The 19,629-nt window shown below is 60.1% G+C and overlaps 4 protein-coding genes across 4 annotated transcripts; all 4 read left to right on the top strand.

The window, feature by feature from the left end:
• Positions 1-756: 756 nt before the first annotated feature.
• Positions 757-7,263, top strand: LDBPK_313080 (acetyl-CoA carboxylase, putative; the record flags this gene model as incomplete). Its single annotated transcript, XM_003863345.1, has 1 exon — positions 757-7,263. One exon carries the CDS (start codon positions 757-759, stop codon positions 7,261-7,263), a length of 6,507 nt encoding a protein of 2,168 aa, XP_003863393.1.
• Positions 7,264-10,143: 2,880 nt separating this feature from the next.
• Positions 10,144-11,469, top strand: LDBPK_313070 (serine/threonine-protein kinase, putative; the record flags this gene model as incomplete). Its single annotated transcript, XM_003863344.1, has 1 exon — positions 10,144-11,469. One exon carries the CDS (start codon positions 10,144-10,146, stop codon positions 11,467-11,469), a length of 1,326 nt encoding a protein of 441 aa, XP_003863392.1.
• A 3,138-nt stretch (positions 11,470-14,607) lies between these two features.
• On the top strand, positions 14,608-15,585 carry LDBPK_313060 (mutt/nudix family protein-like protein; the record flags this gene model as incomplete). Its single annotated transcript, XM_003863343.1, has 1 exon — positions 14,608-15,585. One exon carries the CDS (start codon positions 14,608-14,610, stop codon positions 15,583-15,585), a length of 978 nt encoding a protein of 325 aa, XP_003863391.1.
• A 724-nt stretch (positions 15,586-16,309) lies between these two features.
• Positions 16,310-17,554, top strand: LDBPK_313050 (farnesyltransferase, putative; the record flags this gene model as incomplete). Its single annotated transcript, XM_003863342.1, has 1 exon — positions 16,310-17,554. One exon carries the CDS (start codon positions 16,310-16,312, stop codon positions 17,552-17,554), a length of 1,245 nt encoding a protein of 414 aa, XP_003863390.1.
• Positions 17,555-19,629: the final 2,075 nt, after the last annotated feature.

Here is a 19,629-nt window from a genome sequence, read left to right as displayed (position 1 = left end):
GGGTTTCTTAGCGAGCGCGCGGCATTGGCCTGTCTGTGCGCCGCTCTGAAGGGCCTCCGTGCTTCTTGAGTAGGCGACTTTGTTTGCGGGTAAGAAAGCGGCGCGGAGTCGTTCTCGCGCGGACGCGCGCACTGTTGTGGGACTGTGTGTGTGGGTGTGTGCCCAGAGGCAGAAGGCGAAGGAGCAAGCACGAGTGCGTAGGAAGACAGACACTCCAGGCAGATACCGCAGCTTCGACCTCGGATCTCGCACGAGTGCCCCTCTTCACCATTGCCGATGTGTGTTTGCTTTCCCATGTAAGAACAGGATCGATGCTGTGATGCACACCCATGCGTCGAAGGCAGGCCTCTTCTCCATCTCCCTCCCCTCTCACCGCGTTTCCACCGTCGGTGCCGCGATGCCGTGCGGGATGGGGAAGGGGAGAGGAAAGGCGGCGCACGTGGCGCTCCTCGGACAGTATGCAAGTCGAGCCAGGCTCTCGGAACTTGTCTCTCCCCCTCTCACATTTCTCTCTCTTTAGCCTTCTGTGCACCATCAGCTTTTCTCGCCCACGCCGCACGTCACTTCCGTGGAGCGGAGATAACGCAACGCGTTGTGCTTTTCCGTTGTGCCTCACACGCTCGCTTCCCAAACTGTCAACCCTTCCCTGTGCATAGATCACACACACACACACGCACACACAGTCGCAGTACGGCGAGGAAACGGGCGTGTCGTGCCACGAGCGCAGATATCTCCAACGCGTCGCTGCCCACAAAGATGGAAGCGATGCAGGAAAAGAGTTCCCCGGTGGGGTTCCGGTACGACTCCATGGAGCAGCTGTGTAGCTCGCTCGGGGCTATAATGCCGATCAAGCGCCTTCTTATTGCCAACAACGGACTCGCCGCCGTGAAGGGGATGGACTCGATTCGATCGTGGATGTACGAGCACACGGGTGACTCCGATGCGGTTCAGTTCGTGGTGATGGCCACCCCAGAGGACCTAAAGGCGAACGCCGAATTCATCTCGCTCGCGGACAAGCATATTCCTGTTCCGGGCGGCATGAATAGCAACAACTACGCAAACGTGGATGTCATTATGCAGACAGCGCTGCAGAACATGTGTGACGCCATCTACCCCGGCTGGGGCCACGCCTCCGAGAACCCGGCACTGCCGCGCGAGTGCATGAAGTCAAAACGCGTCACCTTTCTTGGCCCGTCTGAAGATGCCATGTTTGCGTTGGGAGACAAGATCGCCTCAACGATTGTGGCGCAGTCCAACGGTGTACCGACGGTTCCGTGGAGCGGCGACAGCATTCGCCTCCCCCCAAAGACCTTCTCTGTGGACGCCGCAGCGTACGAGAAGGCGTACGTGAACTCGCCGGAGGAGTGCGAGGAGGTGTGCCGCCGCATCGGCTTCCCCGTGATGATCAAGGCGTCTGAAGGCGGTGGTGGCAAGGGTATCCGCAGCTGCAAGTGTCTGAAGGACGTCAAGAGCTTGTTCTTCGCTGTGTCCGAGGAGGTGAAAGGCTGCCACATCTTTGTGATGCGCATGCTGGAGAATGTGCGTCACCTGGAGGTGCAGCTGCTTGCCGACTGCTACGGCAACTGCATCGCCGTGCGCACGCGTGACTGCAGCGTGCAGCGGCGCCACCAAAAGATTATCGAGGAGGGCCCCGCCTTCGGGGTCGATCCCGCCATCATCACGGCAATGGAAAGAGCGGCCATTCAGCTGGCCTGCGCGGTGAAATACTGCGGTCTCGGCACGGTGGAGTACATGTACGACAAGGAGACGCACAAGTTTTACTTTTTGGAGCTGAACCCGCGCATCCAGGTCGAACACCCCGTCTCGGAGATGATCTCGGGCGTGAATCTGCCGGCTGCCCTCTTCTGCGTCGGCATGGGCATCCCGCTCGACCGCATTCCGGAGGTGCGCGCCTTCTACGGCGAGGACCCGTACGGCACCACCCCGATCGACTTCTCGGCCCGCCAGAGCGTACCGCCGAAGTGCCATACGATCGCTGTGCGCGTGACGGCCGAGGATACGGACGAAGGCTTCCGGCCGACCTCCGGCAAGGTGGAGGAGATTGCCTTCAAGAACAGCAAGGAGTGCTGGGGCTACTTCTCCGTCGGCTCCGGCGGTGAGATTCACCAGTACGCCGACTCGCAGTTTGGCCACATCTTTTCCTCCGGCGAGACCCGCGAGGATGCGCGCCGCGGGATGGTGCTTGCGCTCCGCAAACTTGTCGTCCGCGGCGAAATCCGCACGTCGACGTCGTACGCCATGGAGCTGCTAGAGACGTCGGCCTTCCGCGACTGTGATGTGAGCACGGCTTGGCTGGACGGCATGATCGCCAAGAAAGCGGCCGAAGCGCCGGCGCACCAGCGCAGCATCCACTCCGCGCTGATCGCCGCCAGCATCTACCGCAACATGCGCTGGATGCAGGAACACAAGGACAAGTACATCGCCTTCCTCGCCGCCGGCCACGTGCCGTCCACGGAGTATCTCTCCAACCTTCACACCGAGTCCTACGTGAGCCGCTCGGAGAAGTACACGCTGAGCGCCGGTATGGTGAGCCTGAACGAGTACGCCATCTCCTTGAACGGCAGTATCGTGCTGGTGCCGTACCGCATCCTCACGTCCGGTGCCCTGCAACTGACCATCGGCGACAAGACGCTGGTCGCCTACGTCGCCGAGGAGCCGAACAGCCTGCGCATCACCATCGGCGGCAAAGTGACGAACTTCTCCGGCGACGTTGACCCGACGAAAATTATGGCCAGCGTCCCCGGCCGCCTGGTGCGCTACGTCATCGACGATGACGGCCACGTCAACGAGGGCGACGCGTTTGCCGAGTTGGAGGTAATGAAGATGATTCTGCCGCTGCGGGCCAGGACTACCGGTACGTTGCATCACCGTGCCGTGCCCGGCACGACCATCGCGATGGGCTCGCTGCTGGCCGAGATCACCCCGGACGACCCGAGCAAGGTCGCGCGACCGAAGGAGATCCAAGACCCGTGGCCGACAGAGCTGCTTGTCGCCCGTCAGTACGAGCGGCCAGACGGCGTGACGCGCGCGCGCCGCGCCGCGGAGTCGCTGTGGTTGCTTGTCAACGGCTTCCATTTCAAGGAGATTCCGATCGAGGAGCGGGTGCGCAGGGCATTCGCCGACCTCGCCTCGCTGGGTCTCTCGTCGGTCACGCTCAAGGCGGTCCACCTGCCCTTCATTCCTGCCGAGATATGCGACGAGACGGAGGCGCGCCCGCAGACGCCGAGCGAGAAGTACCGCGCCATCATCGACACCATTGTGGACCGCTACGTCACCGTGGAGCAGCCCTTTGACGGGCACAGCCGGCAAGAGGCGATCGAGGGGCTGCGCAACACCCTCGACGACAACGAGGCCGTCTTCCAGATAGACTTTGCGCACAACCAGGAATGCCACCACTACGTAATGCGCAGCGTGCTGAAATACCTCGAGAGCAACGCGCTGCTTCTCAAGTCTCTGAAAGGGACGCTGTCGAAGTTGGTCACCCTCAAGTCCTTCGCGTATGGCTCGCTGCTGTTGCAGGCGCGCTACCTGCTCCGCATGTGCTCCTTGCCGTCCTTCACGGAGCGCAAGGCGCAGTTCGCGGAGGCCCTGGAGGAGGGCAGCCTGCGTAGCCTCGTCGCCAGCGGTTTCGGCTACGACCTCCTCTGCTCCATCATGTTCGACCGTCAGATGGAGCACCTAGTGCACATATGCCTCGAGCTGTTCATTCGCCGTGAGTACTCTGGCGAGAGCGAGATCAAGGATCTGGACATTTTGAAGCAGGGCACCAGCTGGTACGCCAGCTACAACTTCGACCCCATCGAGGATGCGGAGGTGCTGCACATGAGCGACGAGCTGGCTGTGGGGTCGCGAAGAATAATCGGTGGGCGGGGCATCTGCGTCATGCTGCCCGATGAGAAGCTGCTCCAGTCGACGCTGGCCTCGTCGTTCCGCGATGTTGTGTCACACTACAGCGACGACATCGTCATCGCAACCGTCTTCTTCTCCGTCTCGCGCGAGTCGACGCAGTCAGACGTGGCGCGCATGTGTCGCCTGCTGATGGAGGAGAACGCGGCCGTCTTTCAGAAGTTCGAAAAGCTCGAGACGGTGTACTTCATGGCACATGGGATGCCGGAGGGGCCGCATTTCTTCACGTTCCGGGCGGAGACGGGCTTCCAGGAGGACACACTGCTGCGCAACGTGCTGCCACAGTCGGCGCGTCGGCTGGAACTCGACCGGCTGTCGAACTACGAGGTGAGCATGCACCCGACACCCTACAAGGATGTACACGTGTTCAAGGCGGCCCCCAAGAAGGCTGGCGCGTCCGCGCTGGAGCACCGCATGTTCGCGCGTGTGGCGGTGACGCCTCACGACATGGGCATGACTCCCTGGACGGAGGTGACGGACGTGGATGTGGGCCACATGCTGGCTAAGTGCCTGGCAGCGCTGCAGGTAGCCCGCGACGACTCGACGGTGAAGTTTCCGGACAGCAATCACGTGTTCGTAAAGATGATTGAGCTGACCTTCGACGTCCGCTCGCTGCAGCCCCTGCTGGTGGCGGCGGCCAGCTCGTACCAGGAGAAGCTGACGGAGTTGGGTGTGCGGGATGTGGAAGTATCCTTTCACGTGAAGGTGCCGTCGGGTCTCATTCCAATGCGTGTCATCGCCAAGAGCCCGTCTGGCTATGGCGTGTCGGTGCATGTCTACTACGAGTCACTGTCGAACGGCCAGCTGCAGCTGCACCGTGCCGAGACGTCTGAGGACGTCGACTACTCGTCCACGGGCCGCTCCGCCGAGTCCCTGCTGGAGATGAGCCTCACCTCCCCTATGATGCCGGCGCCGCGCGGGACGCCGCATCTGATGCGCACCGCGTCGAAGCTGGGGGACCTGCGCGAGATGCTGCCGTCCGAAAAAGAGCAGCAAATTTCCGTCGATATGATGTCGGAGCCGACGGAGACGCGCCACCGCGCCATCACTCTCGGGCCGTACCCACAGCTTGAAGCGCGTGACGTGAAGCGCCTGCAGGCACGCCGCGCCGGCACGACGTACGTGCACGACTGGCCGGCCGTGCTGAACCTTATCCTACGTAAGGAGTGGATGAAGCTGCGCTGCGCGCTGGATCTGCCTCACACCTCCATCCCAAAGAACCCGCTGCGCGCCACGGAGCTCTTTCTTTGCGAGGACGGGGAATTGCTGTCGACGAGAAGGACCTTCGCGCAGTCGTGTGGCATGGTGGTGTGGATGGTCGAGTACGCGCCGCCGCGCTACTTCGATATGGAGTTGAAGACGGCGCAGACGCGCCGCATCGTGGTCGTCGCCAATGACATCACCTTTCAGTCCGGATCCTTCGCCGTCCCGGAGGACTGCGTCTTCAAGGCCGCCTCGGTGCTTGCCCGCGCGCAGCACGTGCCGTTTGTGTACATTAGCACCAACAGCGGCGCACGTCTTGGCCTCAGCACCGAGGTCAAGAAGAGGTTCCTCGTCGAGTTCACGGAGAAGAATGATATAGCCTACCTGTACCTCACCAAGAGCGACTACGAGGAGCTGAGGGAACGGAAGAAGATTCAGATGGAGGCGGAACCGCTTGAGGTGAAAGGAGAAACGCGGTACGTGATAAAAGGCGTGGTGGGCGGGCCGACGGAGTACATCGGCGTTGAAAACCTGAGCGGGTCCGGTCTCGTGGCGGGTGAGATGTCGAAGAACTACAGCGAGATCCCGACCATCAGCCTCGTCTCGGGGCGCAGTGTCGGCATCGGCGCTTACCTGAACCGTCTTGGCCGCCGCGTCATCCAGACGAACGACTCGCCTCTCATCCTGACTGGCGCCGGTGCTCTCAACCGACTGCTCGGCAAGGACGTGTACATGGGCAACAGCCAGCTCGGCGGCAAGCAGATTATGGTGCCGAACGGTGTCACGCACTGGTGCACACACCACGACTATGGCTCTGCCCGCGTGCTGCTGCGGTGGCTCGACTACGTGCCGGCTGTCCTGCACCCTCGGCGCTGCACACCGCATCGCCTGCTCTGGGCCTCTGTCGACCCGATCGATCGCGACGTGACCTTCTGCCCGACGTCGAACACGCAGTACGACCCACGCCTCCTCGTGACGGGACTGCTCGGTCAGACGGGCCTGTTCGACCGCGGCTCGTGGATGGAGACGCTGGAGGGGTGGGCACGTACGGTGGTGGTCGGCCGCGCCACGCTCGGCGGCATCCCCTGCGGCGTTATCCTTGTTGAGACGCGCCTGACGAAGAAGTTCGACCCGGCAGATCCGGCTGACCCGACCTCGACGTCTTCTTTTATTACGCAGGCGGGCCAGGTGTGGTTTCCCGACTCGGCGCGCAAGACGGCCGACGCCCTCGATGACTTCCACCATGAACGGCTGCCATGCTTCATCCTGGCGAACTGGCGCGGCTTCTCGGGTGGCATGCGCGACATGTTTGACGAGGTGCTGAAGTTTGGCGCCTCCATCGTCGACAACCTCCGCGTCTACACTGCGCCGGTCTTCATCTACATTCCGCCAGGGGGCGAGCTGCGAGGTGGGGCCTGGGTGGTCGTGGACCCGACGATCAACCACAACGGCGTCGTCGAGATGTACTGCGACCCGTCCTCGCGCGGTGGCATCCTTGAGCCGTCTGGTGTGGTGGAGATCAAGTTTCGCGACGACGACGTGCTGCAGCTGATTCGGCGCAGTCGGCCGGACCTCGCAGCGATGGAGGCGAAGGCGGCCCGTGAGGCCGAGAAAGAGCTGCTGCCGCATTACCGCGACGTTGCGGTGCGCTTCGCCGATCTGCATGACACGTACGTGCGGATGAAAGCGACCGGTGTGGTGCGCGACGTCGTCCCGTGGAAAGATAGCCGCCGCCACTTCTACCACAAGCTGCAACGCAAACTGAAGGAGCTGGAGGTGGCGAACGATATGCTCGAGGTCGGCGTCGTCGACTCCCTTGCAGGGGGCGTTCGCAAGGTCGAGGAGTGCTACTCGGTGGCGCACCCCAACGGACCGGCGTGGGGCACGGCCGACCAGGATCAACTGAAGTGGCTGCAGGGTCTCGATGGCACCTGGGTTGGGGAGAGCAACGGCCACGCGGCTCTGAACAACAGCGAATGGGCGAAGGAACTGCAGCGCCTGCTCACCCTGCACGGCGGTGAGGAGAGCTCGATGGAGCGCGCGCTGGCGAAACTCTTCGAGAACCCGGCAATCGCCAAGGCCGCGAAGGTAGCCTTGGACTCGTCGGCCTGTGCGCACAGCACGGCTGAATAGATGCGGGCTGATTTCGTTCGCTCGAGCGTGCGTGATGAGGAGAGAGGAGGGTGTCCTGCGCGATGCGGCTGTTTTGAATTTGTTGCTGTTTATCTCTTTTCTCTCTGTGCTTCTAACTTAAAGTATACAATACAGGGGGGTGGGAAGGGAAGAGTCCACTTCGTCGGGGCGCTGCCGATGGGACGCGGCGACGCTTCGTGTCGACGGCTTTGTGGGTGGTGTGGCGCAGTAGAGGGTACCGCGATCTCCTTTGTTTTCTCTGTCTTTGTGCGTCTGCGTCCACAGCGGCGTGTCGGCACGTTCCGAGCACAGCGCTGCGGTTTGCGAACATACACCTCCCCTGTTAGCTCGGGATTCTCCCCATCTTCCGCGCGTGGCCGTCTCCCGCTCTTTCTCTCTACTCATATACATTTCTCCTGTTGCAAATGTTTTGCATCATCTGTGTCACTGCGCAGGAGGCACGACTTCCGGTGTATCACTCTATCACACCCTCACCAGCTTCCCCCATCCGTCCAACACTTCCTGAATCACGCGAACAAACGCAAACGCCCCCCTTCTCCTCCTTTCCGTTCCTCTTCCTCCCTCTCAAGATTCATGTCCCCCTATCTCGAGTCTTGGGCTAGGTGCCACGATAACGTCCTCGACCCCCCTCCCCCTCGCTCCCCTCCTCCCACTTCTTTACGGTTTTCTCTGTGCAGTTTCATCTCATTGGTCGGCGCGTATTCCTTCTGTTTCTCGTGCATTTCTCCCGCGCCTCTACAATTGTGTCCAGTGGGCCCTCTCGGTGAGTCGAGTGTGATGGCGCCACCTGCGTGGTCTTGTCGTTTTTTTTTCTTTTCTTGGCTTACCAGTAGTCGATGTGCGACATGCCGAATACTTTTTTTTTTGCCTCCATCCTCTCGGCAGATACGTGCACTCTTCGCCACCTGCACTCACAGGCATGTGCACACACGCCGGACAGTCGTACTACTTGTTGCTCGTACTTCTGTCGGGTATCGTACGTTGAGCTCGGAGGAGGAAGGGGGGATGAGGGGATGCGGGTGCGAGTGCGACGCGTAGCGGGCGTAAGCAAGAAGCTGATCATCAGGGAAAGGATATGGCTAGCGGCGCATATTGAAGAACAAGTGCGGGGAGCCTCTGCTTATGGTTCTCTTTGTGTGTTTTAGTGAGCTCGGGGCACGCAACAGAAGGCCAACGCTTGTGTGTGTGCATATGCGTGTGGCGTTGAGAGTGCGCTATGGTCGCATGACACGAAGAGCGAGATACGACGTCGTCTGTGTCTGTGCGGCACGAACGGATCACCACAGGTGAGCTATGCGTGGACTCTTTCCTTTCGACTTTCTCTTTCTCTCTCGCTCTTCCTCACCCCCTCGGCCGCACTTACACACACGCAAATGCGCATGCACATGCACATGCGCCACTCTACTCCATGGGCAAACACCAGCCCCGAAGAAGCCCGGAACGTTCTCTCTTTTCTGTTGCTGCAACCCCCCCACCCCCTCCTTCCCCGCACTTGTATCTTATTCTACTGCACTCGCTACGCGTGAGAGAGAACGAACACGGCGCCGGTGCCCCTTTCACCCATCATCCTCGTCTTTGATACATTCTCATCTCACTTGTACCCATAGAGAGAGACACGCACGCGCGGCAGGCCGCCGCACCACAGCACGCCCCCTCGCTCGGTGTGCCAATCATTATCATCGTTCGCACTAGCGCCGATCCCCGCTGCCACTTCAGCGCGTCATCGTCCCGCACATCCCGGGTCTCCCCTCCCCTCCTTGGCCAAACACACATACCCCCCCCCCAAGCGTGTGCGGCAGGTTCGGCATTCTCATTTTTCGCTACGTGATCAACGGTCGCCTTCTCCCCTCCCTTTCTTGCTCCTCCCCAGTCCCTTGCACTTCGCCTCTTTCCTTTTTTCGCATCTCGGTGTATGCGGGTAGCTCCGTCTGAGGCAGGGTTTGCCTGTGCGTGTCTGCCGCTCTCTCCGCACGAAGAAACAACTGAAAAAAGGAAAGAGGGCGAGGCACTACGCGCACGTGCGCGTACGACGGGTGCCTTCCGCTATACACGTGCGGAAGTCGGCTCTGCGTCAGCCGTTTTCGGTAACCATCGCCGCAGTCATCGCGACTATTTTTTTTCTTCGCTTCCTTTTCTTTTCCGTCTGCGCAGTCACGTGGTTAAACCCGCCGCACAGAGTCGCGTGCACAGCTGCTTGCACTGAAAAACGGCACTACTGCCTGGAAGCACCTGCACACCCACCCCCTGCAGACCTCCTATACATGCACCATCACGTGAGAACACGCGTGCACATTTATACATCTGCCTTTCGCGTATCATTGCACTAAGTTGTACAGCGTTTCTCACCCTGTCTCCTATTCTGTTCAGTTCTTCTCGGCTTGTTTTTCCTTTCCCCTTCCGCCGCCGCCGCCCAGTGCTCGTGTGTCACGCTCTCCTCGCTCGCTGGCCTTGCGTTTTCCACCTTCGTCTTCCTCCCCCTTGTCTTTCTCAGCCCCGACTCGCACCATTTCTGGTGGTGACGCTGACGTCTCTCTTCTCCCGCTTTCCTTTTCCTTGGCGCCTCCCTCCCTCTCTGTCGGAGTCTCTGTCCTCTGCGCATCGTACTGCTTTTCTCTCCATCTCTTTTTGGCAGCCGCATCCCATCTTGCCTCTGCGCGCCTGCCGTCGCTGTTAGGCCTGTGCGCTGTCCGGCATTATTATCGTTGCCATTCTCTGCTCCGTGTGCTGTTCCGCTGTGAGTTGCGTGGCTGACCTCTTCGCTCCTCCCGCATCCTCTCTCAGCGCTTCTTTTTGCCTCATCCCCCCCCTCCCTGCCTCCTGGCGTCTGGCGCGCGCGCACACACACACGCACGTTCTGCAATGGAGGAGCAAGACCAGCGAAAGCCGAACGGCGGCAATAACGGCCTGCCAGTGCCACCCAGCACGACAGAGACCGGTCAGGGCCCTCTGCAGGACATCCTCGGCCGGACGCCGAACTGCCAGTACGTCAAAAAGCGCTTGCTGGGACAGGGCAGCTTTGGTAGCGCGTGGCGCGTGGAGGAAAGCGCGACCGGCAACGTCTTCGCCGCGAAAGTGATGGACCTGAATAGCATGAGCGAGAAGGACCGCGGCTTCGTGACAAACGAGGTGAAGTGTCTCTCGCGCTGCTGCAACCCGCACGTCGTGCGTTGCGAGAACGCCATCGAGAGAGAGGGGCAGCTGCTGATTGTGATGGAGTACGCCGATGGCGGGGATCTGTACAAGCAGATAAAGGCCCGCGTGCGCGAGATGAAGTTTTTCCGCGAGCACGAGGTGGTGTTCATCTTTCTGCAGCTCTGCCTTGCCCTGGACCACATCCACTCGAACAAGATGATGCACCGCGACCTGAAGACCGCAAACATACTCCTCACTACCACCGGCCTCGTCAAGCTCGGCGACTTCGGCTTTTCGCGCCAGTACGAGGACTCCCTCTCCAATGCCGTCGGCTCGACCTTCTGTGGCACGCCATACTACCTCAGCCCGGAGTTGTGGCATCGCCAGCCGTACAGCAAGAAGAGTGAAATGTGGGCCCTCGGAGTCGTGCTTTACGAGGTCATGGCGCTCCGCCGCCCCTTCACCGGCAAGAACATGGATGAACTCATCACAAACATATGCCACGGGCGGCGCTCTGACCTGCCGTCATCGTACTCGGCGAGCTTGCGCGATGTGTGCAACCGACTTCTCTCCGTCGACTCCAACACGCGGCCGACGATTCACGAGCTGTTTCACGAGCCTTTTATTCGCTCCAACCTCGAGACCCTCAAGCGCAGTGTGGAAAAGCACAACCGCATCCCTGCCGACGTGCGCGAGGCCATCGCGCGCTGCATTACGCAGTCGCTGAACACGGAGGAACCGCCTGCGCACTTGGAGGAGCCGGAGCCGCTCATTGGCACGGTGAAGCGCCACACGGCGCTGCGCGGATGGCAGAAGTGCCTCTTGAGTTTCGACAAGAAGCAGATTTCGATCCGGGACCCAAGCGGGGTGGACCCGGAAGAGGTGGTGCCGGTCGCCACTCTGACCTCCGTGTGCCCCATCGATGTCATGATGGCTGGCGAGGAGTTCGTCTTTGCCATGAAGAACCAGGCGGGCAAGGCCTTTTGGTTCATGGCGCCGACCCAGAGGGCGTACGAGCAGTGGCTGACTACGTTGCAGGAAGCCGCCCCGTAACTACCGCTGACGTTGATGGGCGGGCACGTCCCGAGCTCTCGTCTGTCTCCTTGTTTTTTGCGTTTCTGCAGTGGACGACTCTCACTCGTGACGACTTGGTGGGGGGCGCAGATGCGCAGACGCCTGCGCGCGCACCTCTACGGAAGGAGCACACCCATCACACGTCTCCTGCTGTCCTCTCCGCCACCTGCCGCCCACTTGCGCCTCAGCCTCTCTCTTCTGCCCCTTCGCTTTGTGTACGCTTCAGGGCTCGCACGCGTGCGGATGAGAGTGCCTCCGGTCTCCCGCATCATGCAGTTGGGCGCTCCCGCATGCGGTGCCTTTCACCTGCTCGTTGCCGCCTCCCCTCACACAAACACACATGCTACTGGTCTTTCCTGATTATTTTTTTATGGTTCGGCTGCCCTTTTCTAGCAGAACGGTGCACGCTAGCTTCCTCCCCCTCCTTCGCCCCCGCTGCCTCTCGCGCTCTATCTCTATTCGTGATCTCGCACTTGTGAGGGCAGAGGATGCAGACACACACGCACGCACGCACACGTGCTTACACGCACGCCATTTCTCGTTTTTTTTTTCGCCCTGCTTGTGTCTGTCTGTCTGAGGCTTTAGCCCTTCCCACCTTCTCGTTCTCTCTCTCTCTGCCGCTGCGCGATCCGCACGCGTCCTTCATGTCTGCGCACGCGTCGGCGGGCCGTTTCACGCCCTTGTGCCTTCTCTGCCCTTCTCTCGGTTATGTGTCTCTTTTGCTTCCCTCTGCTTCAGGCGCAACGTCAGAGGCACATGCGCAGGCAATGCACAGCGGGAACAACGCGCTGCGTGTGCACGCACGGAAAGGAAAGGAAAAGAAAGACGAATTTTTGGTCAGACAAGCACGACTGCGGATTCGCCACGATAGTGCACACCAACAACGGAGGCAGTGTGACGGCGGCAGTGATGTATCGCGACAGTGTGCACGCAAAAGTGACATCTGCACTTGTGCGTTTATCTCGGTGGTGTGACGGCCGTTGGGTCTGTTTCGTGTTTTGTGAGTCATCGCTCCTTATCAAGATCTGTCCTCATCTCGGCCCGTCTGCCGCGTGCTCGGTTTGTGTTGTTGCGTGCACGAGCACTGGGCTGAGGGTGCGTTAGTTTGTCTCGTTCTCTGTATGCGCGTGTGCGTGCCCGCATCTGTTTCTGTGCGAACACTCGCTTCGGCTGTTTCACCTCTCTTCCGTCCCTCTGTCTCTCGTCTTTCCCACCTCATTCGTGAGCTCTCTTGTGCGTCGCGTCACCTCTTTGCAGTCGGTGACCCCCTCCACTCCCCTCTCCCCGAGCGCCCCAGAGCCTATCTCACATCCACGTAGAGCGAGATAGAGAGAAAGAGAGGGCGGCATGCACACCAGTGCGGGCGCACAAGCGGGCCGAAAGCCGACGGGCCGGCGCATCTCGCCATCTCGCGGGGACGTGCCGCTCTTGTCCCCGTCGAACGCTCTCTCGCCGCCCTTCTTCATTTTTTCGTGGCATTGCGACAACTTCCTTTCCGGTCTCATTTTCGTCTGTTTCTCTGTCCTTCTGTCGTGCCTACCTGTGTCTGTGTGTGTGCCCAGTTGGTGTTTGCTGCATGTGTCGCCCTTCTCTCTTCGGCTCATCCTGTGCTGCCCCTCCCCTACCCTCCCTCCTCCCTTTCTCTCTTCAGTCACGTTGCCCTTTTCGGTGCGTGCTTGTGCGCTCTCTGGGAGCTCCTCGTCGTGGCGTGCGTGTTGATCTCGTGTCGCTGTCACTCTGGAACCACCGCGTGTTTGTGTGTGTATACGTGTATGTGTCTCTCTCTTTCTCTCTCTATATATGTGCGTGTGTAGCAGCCCCACCCCCGTTTGTTGTGTGCCGCGAGTGCGTGGGGTCGCGCCCCGACGCGCGTGCATCTGCGTGCAACGATGTTGATTTTCTTTGGTGTTTTGTTTCTTTCTCTCGTTGTCTGTGGCAGGGTCGTTTTCTTTGTGCACTCACGTTTGCGTGTGTCTCCGCCTACACCCTCCCAACCCTCCGCCTCCCTCGCTTACCACCGTGTACGCGCGCGCTCATGCCAGAGGGAGGTGGTGTGTGTATGTGTGCGTCTGTGCGTATTGCCACGTCTTCAGACGAGCAGATATGAAGTTAGCCGTGAGCGGCAGACAGCGGAAGAAAAACGAAAATAAGAGGAAAAGGAGCGCAGCCGCACCGTCGTTGTCTCCACCCGCAGCAGCAGTTTCAGCAGCGGAACTCGGGCTAAGAAGATTCACTCTGTTGGGTCACTCGTGTATCATCGCTTTCTACGCAGCTCGCTGACTGTTGAATGGTGTGACTCAAGCTCCCTTTTAAGAGCTTCGTTGTGGTCTTGGAGCCTCTTCCCCTAGCAAGGGAGGCGCGATAAGACAGTGGCACGGACTTGGCAGGTGAGCCTCACAGACACACGAGCGACTCTATGGGTGTGGTACGAGTAGAGGTGCAGCTGGAGCCGTGGCACATCACTTTTCGCTCGCTCTTTCAAACTTCAAAGACATTACCGCGGCACCCCGTGCATGACGGTGTCCAGATCTATGCCTGAGCCTCGTTTGCCTACCCTCTCTGCTGCCCTCCCCTCTCACTTCCCACCTTCTTCGTCCACGTGTGCGTGCATGCTCACACACACACACATATGGACACGTTCAACACTGCTTCCATCATGCCCCCATCCGTCTATCTCTCTCGCATCTCCTCTAGTCCCTCCCCCCTTGGCCTTCATGTTTTGCTCTTCCTGCTCGAGGGATCCCTCCTCATCCTCCGCCTTCACGCTTGAGAGGCGCGCACGCGAGTCTCACCTCATTCTCTGCCGTTGTGGATAACTCATTGTGGCTCCGCAACCACCACCAGCACCCAAACACAGTACCTTGATGCTGGCATGCTCTCTCCAACTGTACTCGAAGGAGAAACCCCCATGACGGTGTGCCGCCCGCCGTAGCACAGCAAGAGCAGCGGGTCCCCGAACTGAGAGGCGTCAGCACCTCGTCAGCGCTGCACTGTCTTTCCTTTGCTTTCTTTGTATCTTGCGTCGCCTCGTCGCCGTTGCTGTTGTGTGTGCCTTCGCCGTCCCCTCCACCCCCGACTCTCTTCACCCGCAGACCCTCTGCGCTACTCGAGGCTGGCATGAGCCGGCCGCTCGAGTTCGCCTTCTCCGGCGGCCACCTGCGCCGCCTGGAGCAGGAGCGCATGGTACCGGGCTTCCAGGTCCAGCGCCTGCAGCCCTCGCACAAGCCACGTGTAGTCATTGCGAAGAAGGAGCATGCAGGCTTTGTGCCACGTGCGCAGCGGCAGCCGAATGTGGCATGGTGGCACCATTCGCTCTGTGATGGGGCCCTCATAGTGAAGGACCTCAAGGAGCTCATCTACGTTGGCGAGGATCCAAGAACCGGCGAGAACATCTTTTCCTCCATGGCAGACAACCTTGCCGGGCGCCGGCTGTCACAGCTGATCTGGGCGCCGTCCAAGGACGGGCACGTATTCGAGATGGCGCGGCCGGAGCAGGCGGCCTATGGCCTCGCTATGTCGCTTGTCCGCTGGCACGCCTCCAACCGGTTTTGTGCCAACTGCGGAACGGCAACGGACCCAACGCGCGATGTCGGCTTCAGCCGGCTTTGCCCCAAGTGCAGGAAGCAGCACTTCCCCCAGCTTGTGCCCGCCGTGCTCGTGGCGGTACTGGACGGCAAGGGCAACGTCATCCTGTCGCAGCGGCGCAAGGAGAGCAAGATGCTGACGCTGCTCTCTGGATTTGTTCTGCACGGCGAGTCAGCCGAGGAGACGGTGCGGCGTGAGGTGGAGGAGGAGAGCGGCGCCAGGGTGAGCGAGGTGCGCTACATCGGGTCTCAGCCGTGGCCGTATCCCTACCTGATGATGATGTGCTACTACGCGGTGGCTGATGCCTCACCGAGTCTGGTGGTGGATGCCTCCGAGCTTGAAAAGGTGATGTGGGTTTGCAAGCAGGACGTGCGGCGCGCGCTGGAGGGTCAGCACTCGGACATGGAGCTGCGCGGCCCAGGCACCACGCCGTATGCAATGCTGAAGCCGTGGGTCGACGGGGAAGTCGATGACCGCGGGCAAGTCACGAAGCCACAGAGCCAACTCTGACCTCGTCTGTTGGATTGGAATGAACAACGTCACAAGGAGGAGGACGGCGAGGCCGTGCTTGCACTGGCTGACAGGCTGCACCCCATTATCTGGTCTGCAGGTGTGTCTGAAAAGAGCGGGGGATGGTAATTCAAGGCTCACCGCGCCTCCCTTTTCCAAGCCAACCACACTCTTGCAGCGAGAGGGAGACGCCCTTCTTGTGTATGAGCGGATGTGTGCCTGCTGGACTTGGCGTCTCAGCGACTGGCGAAGCGGCTTCTTTGCGAGTATGCCCGCGACGCACGGCAGCGTGTTTCCTCCGTGTAATTTTGCGACGATGTTGACACACGCCACTCACACCTTCTCTCATCATTATTCTGTGACCCCTCCTTCTCCCCGCTTCCCCGGTGCACACCTCCTGCCGATTCGGCGTCTACATACGCGCACACACACGCGACAACCGCGACCGCCGGCACGCCTTCCACTGGAACAGCAATCTGCGCATCATACTTCAGTCTTTTCCCTTTATCTTTTCGTATTGAAGTCATATCCATAAAAGCAGGAGGTCCCTATACAGACAAACACCGACGCACGTAGCAGCCTCCCCTCCTCCATCCCGCCCCATCCCTCCTTTCCTCCGCGCGTCCCCATCCTGCTGTGTGCCTCCAGCTCCTCTTCCGTCTTTTCTCACGCCGCCCTCAACGTAGACACACACACACACACGAGCACACACCAGCAAGCAGCCATGGGGCTCTTCTCGGATTCGGTGGCGATGATGCGTGTAAAGTGGCAGATGCGCTCTGTGAAGATTCAGGTGCCGCCGGAGGAGACGGACTTACGCTTCTGCTACGATATCATGAACGACGTCTCTCGATCCTTCGCGGTTGTCGTGGCGCAGCTCGCAGACCAGCAGCTCCGTGATGCCATCTGCATCTTCTACCTTGTCCTCCGCGCGCTCGATACCTTGGAGGATGACATGAGCGTTCCGGTAGACGTCAAGCTGAAGGAGCTTCCGAAGTTCCACACGCACACGAGCGACATGAGCTGGTGCATGAGCGGCGTCGGCGAGGGACGCGAGCGCGAACTGCTGGAGAAATACCCGTGCGTGTCGCGCGCATTCAAGAAGCTGAAGAAGGGCTATCAGGACGTCATCGCCAATATCTGCGAGCGCATGGCAAACGGCATGTGCGAGTTCCTGAAGCGCCCGGTGGTCACAAAGGACGACTACAACGAGTACTGCCACTATGTCGCCGGTCTCGTCGGCCACGGCCTCACCCAGCTCTTCGCCCGCTGCGGCTTTGAGGACCCGAGCCTGGACGACGATCTCACCAGTTCCAACCACATGGGTCTCTTCCTGCAGAAGACAAACATCATCCGCGACTACTACGAGGACATCCGCGAGGAGCCGCCGCGGATGTTCTGGCCGAAGGAGATCTGGGGCACGTACGTGACGGAGCTGAAGGAGCTGAAGAGTGAGTCGAACAATGCGGCAGCGGTGCAGTGCCTGAACGCCATGGTGGCCGACGCTCTCGTGCATGTCCCATACATCGTGGACTACCTCTCCGCTCTGCGCGACCCGTCCGTGTTCCGCTTCTGCGCCATTCCTCAGGTGATGGCCATTGCTACGCTGAAGGAGGTGTACAACAACCCCGACACGTTCCAGGTCAAGGTGAAGGTGTCACGGCCGGAGTCGTGTCGTATTATGCTCAAGGCCACGACCCTCTACAGCTCCCTCAGCATGCTCCGCGACTACTGCGTGGAGCTGCAGGAGAAGCTAGACATGCAAGACGCCAGTTCCACATCGATCGCCAACTCGCTGGCGGCGGCGATTGAGCGGATCGACCTGCAGCTGAAGAAGTGCCAGGACGTCTCCTACACCCGCAGCCTCCTCGCCCGCTACCCAGGCCTCGGTGGCCAGTTCCTTCTCACCGTCATGGATACCGTCGCTGGTTTCTTTGGTGGCCGCAAGGGGATTGCCGACCACGCGTAAGGACAACCGAAAGCAAAGGTCCTGCGGACGGCAGGAAGAGAGGGGAGGGGCAGGCGCGCATGGGTGTGCGCTGACAGCCCTCCCTCCCTCCCTCCCTCCCTCCCCGCATCTTATGTGGATACGCACACTGTGTGCGCGTGTCAAATGTTTACAACTTTCTTTTCCATAAGCGCAGCATCTGCACGTCCATGTAGAGACCGAAGTCGATGCGTGTGATCCTCTGTATGCGTCTTTGTGCGTGCGTGTGGTTGTCAACCCCCTACCCCCACCCGTGCGCGCCTCGCCTCTCTCCACTCATGGCTCGTCTTACGGAATGCGTCTCTGGCGGAAAGGTCGGCGACCAGACTCCCACACACGCAGCCATGCAGACGCAGTGCAGATGCTCTTAATAGAACGTTTTCCGTCTCTTTTCTTCCTTTTCATGAAATGCGCAGCGTCGATGTGGTGCTGTCGCGTGGCGCATTTCGAGTGCGCGTGCGCGTGCGCGTGCGTGTGTGTGTGCGCGCATGTTTGCGTTTTGTGTTCCCTTCCTTTTCCGTTTCCTTCTTTGTTTGCCACGTTTTGTTTTGCCCGTGATGCTGCTTCCCGCTTCTCTCAGCATTGGACGCCGCTTTCGCAACTTCTGCTGACCCACTCTGTCTCTGCCTGTCTGTCTGTCTGTCTCGCATCGGTTCGGCATTAGCGGCTGTCATTCGGCGCTGCAGAAGGACGTGTGCGCGGAGGCGAAGCACGCAACACAAAAATATTTTTCTGCTCGTGTCAGCTCTGTTTCTCCGTTTCTCTGTTTTCGTATCTCTCCGTAGCTGTGACCGTAACGTGTGCATATAAACATGTGTGTGCATGTGTTGTTTCTCTCTGTCTGTGTGTGTGTGTATGTGTGTATATGTGTGTGTGTGTATGTGTGTGTGTGTGGGTGTGTTTGGGTGTGTGTGTGTATATGTGTGTGTGTGTGTTTGTTTGGGTGTATGTGTCTCCGTCTGTGGCACCACGTGACGAGAACGCGCGCCGGCGTGCTGGGGGCGCTCTACTAGAGACTCCCCCCGCCATGCTGGCTTGCGCTCTCACCTCACCGCATAACCGCTGTTTTGTTCGTCCCCCCTTCGCCCTCTCTCCCACACCGACGGTGTCACCGACACATGGCCAGGGTGAGCAACCCCGACTGAGCCTCTTCGCTGTTTTTTTTTTGCTTCCTTTCCTTTTCCTGGCTCCTTTCGTCTCACGCGTCAGTGGTGCCGTCGTTGGTCGACAGTCGGTGACTCTCATAGCACACGTGCAGGCGCTCAGTGGCGCCTGTCATCGAGTCTTCCAAGTTTCCACTGGGACGCTGTGTGTAGTCGTTGGCTTCATCGCCGACACCGCTGTCTTCTCTGGCGCAGTGGTGCTCATGTCTTTCCTCCTCTCTCTCTTTGCAATCACCTTTCGCATGACGATAAGGGCTCAATTCTCATCACTGCACGGAGGGTGCGTGCGCAGGCGCGCACCTGCTGTTCGCGGGTCTTCTGGCGTACGGCTCGCATGCACGTCGGCGCGTCTGCTCGCCGGCACGCGAAGGTGCGATGCAGGCGTACGGGGTGAGCGGCGAGCCGCCTTCTTCTCTTCCAGGTGATTTGCTGTGTGATCTTCACGTACTTTGACATGAAGAGGAGTGGCCAACACCAGCACGCATGCACACGAACCCATACTCTGTCGCGCATCTATCCAGCCCGCGCGCCGACTGTCCCCTTTCGAGGCTGCCCCACTGCCTCCTCTCTTTTCCCCGCCCATGCAGACCTGTTCATCATTCCCTGCACTGCGTGTCTGCTGTCGTGTCGTCTTCGTCCTCCCTCCATTTATTGCCTGGTCCTCCGCCGTGTTTTCGCGGTGAGGTAAGAGAGGGGAAGGGAGGGGGCACACACAGCTCAGCGCGCGGTATTGCAGGGTCCAGTGCACCCCCCTCCCCCACACTCCACTATCCCTCTGCCAATGCCGAGCCGCCTCCGCTGGCGACAGGGCTAGACACCTGCGACGTGGGGGAGGAGGTCAGAGCGATGTATCGCTACGGATGTCGGCGGCCATGCTGTGGATGGCGCGCCGCC

Source organism: Leishmania donovani, chromosome 31, assembly GCF_000227135.1.
Source record: "Leishmania donovani BPK282A1 complete genome, chromosome 31".
Taxonomy (NCBI): Eukaryota; Euglenozoa; class Kinetoplastea; order Trypanosomatida; family Trypanosomatidae; genus Leishmania; species Leishmania donovani.
Note: the sequence above shows the minus strand (reverse complement) of the source record. Positions and strands in the feature narration are given on the sequence as shown.